Source organism: Mesitornis unicolor, unplaced genomic scaffold (genome assembly GCF_000695765.1).
Source record: "Mesitornis unicolor isolate BGI_N332 unplaced genomic scaffold, ASM69576v1 scaffold5588, whole genome shotgun sequence".
Lineage (NCBI taxonomy): Eukaryota > Metazoa > Chordata > Aves > Mesitornithiformes > Mesitornithidae > Mesitornis > Mesitornis unicolor.
Genome location: NW_010201035.1, coordinates 121,295 through 128,215, shown reverse-complemented (window position 1 = coordinate 128,215; position 6,921 = coordinate 121,295). Strand labels below are relative to the sequence as shown.

At 44.1% G+C, this 6,921-nt stretch overlaps 1 protein-coding gene across 1 annotated transcript in view; it reads left to right on the top strand.

Moving 5' to 3' along the window:
• LOC104544919 (protein crumbs homolog 2-like) overlaps nucleotides 1-6,921 on the top strand; it is a 34,925-nt gene that overhangs the window by 12,046 nt on the left and 15,958 nt on the right. The window contains exons 4-6 of the mRNA XM_010189924.1: nucleotides 269-408; nucleotides 693-875; nucleotides 1,796-1,909. Coding sequence (XP_010188226.1) covers nucleotides 269-408; nucleotides 693-875; nucleotides 1,796-1,909 — 437 coding nt within the window. The remainder of the gene's footprint in view (nucleotides 1-268; nucleotides 409-692; nucleotides 876-1,795; nucleotides 1,910-6,921) is intronic.

Sequence of the window (6,921 nt, the reverse complement as noted above, 5' to 3'; positions counted from 1 at the left end):
TGCTGTGGTATCCAGCTGACATCTCAGATACAAAGGGAAGTGATTTCCACAGCATGAACAGCAAAGGCAACTGCTGAGAACGTACCTGTGTGTGTCTGAATTTACCTTTCACAGGTAGGGTGTGAACTCAGAGGCTGCTGAGGGTTGTCTGCTCTGTCATTAGTGACTCCTTAGCCATGGAGAGCTTGAGTCCGTTTGCTCTTTCCTTATACTGGGCTTTGCAGCCAAATGAAGAGTTTATGCATTGCTCTTTTTTGCTGCTCCACAGCTACCGTTGTGACTGCAGTGACACAGGCTTCGAGGGGGACCACTGCGAGTTGGACATCCTGGAGTGTGCCTCTGAACCCTGTCTGAACAGTGCCACGTGTGTGGAGGGAATCAAAAGCTACAGCTGTGCCTGCTGGCCAGGTAGGTTGGAAATCTATTTTGCTATGCTGGCATGTGGGCACACTGCAATGCACATGCTGAATTGCCATATTGAAGAAGTAAAGAATGAGTTAGAAAAGAATAGAATTTAGAATGCTAAAGATCCTAATGAATGGTCCAGTGTGATTTTTTCATTGTCTGAAGCTGTGAGGCTGCCATTTCTGCAGTGTCTTTTGGGTCTGTCTCACCTTCAAGGCAGCCACAATATTTGGGAGACCAGTTTCGGTGAAATGGTGCATGATGGGGACATTGATGTCTCCTGGCAGGTTACACGGGACAGCACTGTGAAGAGGACGTGGATGAGTGTGCGACAGATCCCTGTCACAATGGAGGTGTTTGCTTTGAGCGATCCAACCAAGCCTATTATGGGACACGACCTGACTTCCCCACTAATTTCAGCTATAGCCAGGCAGCTGGTTTCCTCTGTCTGTGCCAGCCAGGCTTTGCAGGTGAGCTGTGCAGGAAATGAGTATCCTTCGTGCACCTGGTAGATGCTGCGTGGTTTGAGTAGGTAGGAGTGGAGCAATGTTATCTGTGCAACAGAAGTCACTTAACAACTGGTACTTCAGAGCCGGGACGGCAGCCTGTTGCAGCAGGAACATGCTTTTCTGTTCACATACTGTATGAAAATGTTGCAGCCAGCTGTCTGAATGTCATTCTCTGTCCAGCAAGCCTGTCTCAAGGCTGAGGCAACAGCCTATGCACTTTCCAGGTGCTTTGATGAATGCCTTCTGGCTATGCAGATGCAGAGGTGGTTTCTCTTTGTCAGTCTGTAATGTGTATGGCAGAATTGTCCCTACAGAGTATCTGTGAAACTCCTCATCAGAGGAAACCAATTCCCTAGAGGCCCAGATAACTATTCTAGGTGTTTCCTTGATGAGACTACTCTTATGACAGCAACCGTATAATCAGTGGGTAGGAGAAGAGGGGGTTCTTGATATCTTGCTCTTGGAGCTAGATGTTCGACTGAAATATCACCCTTTCCCTGGTAAATAGATATGTATAAAAGACTGGATTTAATATCTGGGTAAATTCCCTGGTAGGAAGAGCTAAACAATAAAACTTTATTCTTTCAAAAAATAAAAATGGGAGTTTGCACAGATGGGAATGCTTCAGAATTTCTGATCCTGCCACTGCTCCCTTTCATGACACTGGAAAGTCATTTGACTTAATTTTCCATACTTAATTTTCCCTAATTTTTTTGGTGATAATATCTATTTGCCAGAGTGTGTAGAGACATACTATAGTTCAAGAAATGCTTTTGCATTTAGGGAAGTGCAAAAATTATGAATGCAGTTGTCGTTTAGATTCTTTCCTTCAGTGATGCATGTGTGTGCTTAAGATGCCTCTTTGTATTTTCACTTTGAAGGGGAGACCTGCTTCACCAACATTGATGAGTGCGAGTCCCAGCCGTGTCAGAATGGAGGGCTCTGCGTGGACCTTGTCAATGGCTTCCTTTGTCATTGCCTGCCAGGTTTTTCAGGTAACGGTGAAGGGGGGCAGCTGAATCGGGTCCTTCTGGTGAAGTGGTGCTGAGCTGCTGCAGGACTGGATTCCAGCACTGAGTAGCCCTGGCTGCTGAGCAGGACTGAGATGAACTGTTGGGACTGCAGTAGTGGTGCTGTGGGATGCCTGCAGTTCAGGGCTCAAGTGTCGCGGGAAACCTGCATGATTTTGGTCAAGTAAGTTGATAGGCTATGAACAACATTTTGAGACATAAGATCAACTGTTTCTAGAGTGTAAGACCAGAATATCTAGAGGATCTGTATCCTGGAGTGATAGTTCACTGGGAGAACTGTGGGGGGTTTTTATACACATGCTATGAAGGTGAACAAAACCAGCCTTCAAATAAAAAGAGGAGTGCTTAACATTCTAGTTGTGACAAACTACTGACTGTAGCAGATTGGATCACCAGCACATAAACCATCTGTAAAACATCTCCATTCCCTAACACCCCTGGATGATAAGAGCCAGCGATTTTTGACTGAAGGCAGTAATCTGCTATGTTAGAAGGTCCAAAGGTCTTTGTGATGTGAGCAGATGGGGCCTTCTCTATTTACAAGGGAATAGGGAGTCTGGATTCTTACACAAATGCCCTGCCTGACCCTAGTGGGTCTCCATTTTCTAGCTGAGAAACCAGGGGATAGTGAATATTGGACATCAGCTCTGTTGGGAAGGTGCACTGCTAACTGATACTAATCCTCATCTTACTTTAAAATATTCGCCCTCAGTCTTATGTGTCTTTAAATCCCATGTGTACTCTCTGTTTTGAGCAATTTAACACCGAAAAGTAGTTTGTAAGAAAGCACGATCTTGTATGTAGGTATTTTTGAGGTGGATGTAATCTTTCCGCAGTGTTCCTAGGCTGCCATCTCGTGGGAAAAAGAAAAACTTAAAGCCAGAAGAAAACCTCCCTTTAACTTCCCCCAGCAGCAGGTAGCACATTCTAGAGGCTGTCGTAGACCTTTACTGCACGAGAACGTTTTTTGTTTTCCTTCTGTGGTCATAGTGGTTAACTGTGTTGTGTAACTCTGGAAGATCCATTACAAGGGTTCTTTCACTCCCAGGATCTCAAGTCAACTCTTAGTTAACACCTTCTGTAACTGGGCTAAATTCTTTGTGGGGTTTTCTGGCTTATCTTGTTTGTTTTGGATTGCTAATTTAGGCTAGGCCAAGAATAATTTGCTTTTGTAGGTGAGGTCTTTGAAAATAGGCTTTTATCTAAGCTCTTTATTGCTACTTTGGGGGGTAGTTACAATGCTGTACTCGTGAACTGAGATCTTGTCCAAAGAGATGCTTTAAAGTTGATCCTACTTGTCAGAATTCCCACTCACATACGTGCTCGGTTCCCTTTTCCTCCTTCAGTGCCCCAGCACCCTCGCAGAGTTCAGAATCTCATTGTGCTTTGCCAGACTGCAGATCTCTTTAATCCTTTCCAATTCTTAGTGTGCTCATGGGCAGAAAAGCTGACAGAAACACAGGGTGATGGGCAGAGGAGTGCTAGAGTTCAATCTGTTGCATCAAATTTGGGTTCATTAGTACTTGAAGGGGATTAGAAGCAGGTTGCTCTTCTGGATATTGCTTTTGGTGAAGGACTTTGTCTCAGCTGAGGTAGTTCTGACACGTTAACACTGTGAAAGGCTGGGAGCAGCCTGTGAGATCAGTGAGTGCGTGTGGAGGAGTGAAGCTGACAGGGAAATAATGGCAATTAATCTGCCCTCCTTTGTCAATTAATCCCAGTACAGTCATGCTGGGTAAACAGCTTATTACTTCATATTAGGATCACAGAACAACTTTGTGAAGCTTCCCATAATGTTTCTGTTCAAAACGCATTTCTGTGGCAGCTTAGATCTGCCATGAACTCGGGTTTAAGCTGCCTCCGCTGATTAAAGTGAACTTGCTACTCTGATGAGGAACGCTTTCTTGGGGCAGCAGGGGGTTCTTTCTGTACTTTTTTTCCCTTCGGTCTGAGGAATTTGGGGAGTGTTGGGATAACAGTGTGAGTCAGGAGAAATTCTTTCATTGCACATTAACTGCCTCAGAGCTGTCTCAGGGAGATGAGCCAGCTCTCTTCTTGAAATGTGGTTGTGGCCGAAGCAGCGCCTCATTCCCCAGAGAGCAACACGATAGGTCCTGAAGAGTCGGTTCCGTGTGTCAGTTTGTGCTTTGGTAGGGGATGTGCCCTGAGAGGATGTAAGAAGTATCAATAAAAAGATTGCATGAGTACTAAGTGGAGTGAGAAGGAGAATGAATCTTGCATGGTCTTGGAAATTACGTCAACTGTGGTCAAGAGAAAAAGCATATTAGGAAAAGTTTGTCTTTTAGGAAAAAAAACACCACAGAATGAATTCTTTATTGATAGGAATGGCTTCAGTCCATCGCGTGTGTACTAGGCGAGAGTTTAGGCCAGGTCACGGAGAAGACGGGCACCTCCGTTTGGAATGGGAACTGATTTTTAACCTGCAAGAATGTAATCACTTATTCATTCTTTAAAAACTTTCAAATGGCCTGAGTGCCCCCACTCATAGTTGTCTTTGGAGAGGCAGTGTCCTAAACTACCATGCTGTTGCATCAGTCAGCCCGAACGAGCACGGATGAGCGTCATCTTTTCAGTGGCACATTCCCTTGGCAGTGGCACCTTGTCATCATGGTAACACTCTGAGCCTTTTTACACAGGACTAAGGATGCTTCTGCTTTCATGAGAAATCAGGTGATGTGGTGGTAAATCTGGGAGAGATTGTGATAGTGAATGTGTCTCAGTATAACTGGATACTTATTGACTGTTTTATTTTGTTTAGCCATAATGTCTTTGCCAATGGTCCAGAAGGAGCAGGATGCCTTCTGTGTAGCTGTAAACGGTAACTGTTAGAGTACCAACCCAGCTCAAATAGGCTTGCATTCCTGGGTCGTGGGTCATGAAATAAATGGGTGATGCTTCTTCCTTCTAACCACCTTTAGGCAGATTTCATTTTTTTTGTGCAGGTATTTCCTGATGTCAGACTTGTTTTGGAGATGTAGCTTCCACAGAAAGGGCAGCTAAAAGGTTAAGATAGTAAAGAGATTAGAGGGCTGTTACCCCTTCAACACAATCCCTTTTGGTAAATATAGCTGAAGGGAGCCAGGGAACACTTCGCAAGACCTCCCCCCGCTCCCCTTCCGTTCCACGTCGCATTTCCCTTCTGGATCACAGCTCCGTGGTTAATCAGACCTTTTGACTTTCCTGTCATCTGATCAGAGTGCTGCAGGGGCGTATGGTCTGTCTGGGTCCTGCTGGTGTTCAGGTGTCAGGTGAGTTTTGATCAAAAGTGTCCTCTCAGATCCTGGTGGTTGTGACTGCACAGTATGTTTGAACTAGCCCTTTGTGTGGGTTTTCTGGCTATGGGCAGCCTGAGATATGCCAGCTCACCATGGGTAAAGACTTTTGAGAGGATTATTAGTGGTGGAGAAACTGATGAATTAAATTTGACTTCCTTACTAACCAAAATGGGTGACGACCAGCTTAATATCATCGTTAGGATCAGGCCAGGCAAGTACTGGGGCAGAGCAGCATCCCAGAGAGGCAGAGTTCTCCTGTGCGTAAGTACGGCGAGATGGTGTCTACCAGGAGAGATGACTTTGAGATGTCACCTGTTAGACTAGACTCAATGTCTTGATTTTCAGGTAAAACACCTATCAGCAGTGTTTATTATTTTCAGCGATAATGGATCTGCATGCTAGGAGCCCACCACTTGCAGCATGGGAACTGCCATGTGCGCTCCAGGCAGACCAGAGTTGCCTTTTCATGTTTTTCTATTTCCCCTTTTCCCTTTCCTTAGGGGAAGGCAAGCTCTTGAGACTGGGATGAGTGTCTCTGGAGCCTGGAAAGGAATTCCTCAATTCATAGGACTCCTTTATCACCACAGTGAAGAAGTTGCAAATCTCTGTCTAAAGAACATGTGTGAAATTGGGAATTATTTGTCCAAAGTTCACTCTACATTTTGTGACATTTTTCTGCCAAGAACCCTCTGATATATTTAGTGTTCTTTACCTTGACCTCTTCCAAGAAGTTTTACAAATGATTAGGAACAAAATAATTCTCTGAATTTAAACCCCATGACTGAATCCTGTAACTTGCATGATTGCCAGGGTGAAGGAATGAGGGATTAAAACCTCCAGAAAATGAATCATCTGATCCTTTTAATGTCTTTAGAATCCTCCAGTTACTAAGATCCTAAGCGGTTACTCCTCAGTTGTGTGTAGTCTGAAACAGATGCTTATAAGAGGTCTTATTTTAAGGATTTTATCTTGCATATACGTGTACTATTTAGAATGGTCATGACTCTGTATTTCTCCATCCTCATTCTGTCTCTCTGGTCTGTGTATGTCCTTAAAGTGACCCTGCGAAAAGAAGCAATCAGTTTCTAAGTAGCAATATTTCATGTAATGAATTTGAAAAGATGTAGTGACTGGTAGGGAATCAGCATCTGTGCCGACTTGGGTACAATATATTTCCAGTCAGCAGTATACAGATAGACTCTGTGTATGTATATACACGTGTGTGTATAAATCAAAGTATGGACCTTTTTAAAGGGGTTTAATGTTCTCCAGTCTTCTCGGTTGTTGTATGTTATTGTTGCAGTCGGTGGTTGAATGGGCACAAGGTACCCATTTGTTTCCTCTTGCACAGGAACAGAAGGGATAGAAATTAAAACCTATGCTAGGATAGGTCTCTGCATGCATGGGACCCAGATGTGACTATCTGAGAAGTTTTGACTGCAAACACTCATTTGCTATATCCCTCCCACTGAAAATATCTGTAAAATTGACTGGCATGTTTGGATTGAGTGAAACAGCTACAAGAGTTGCTGGAATGCTTTCTTTTAATATCTCAAAGCGATACTGCTCGTGCAGATTCCAGACTCTGAGATGTGGGAGTTTTTGTTTGCTTGATACTAAAAGAGACTCCACATTTGGGGGAAACCTCCCAGATAAGATTTCTGCACAGAAATAAGAACC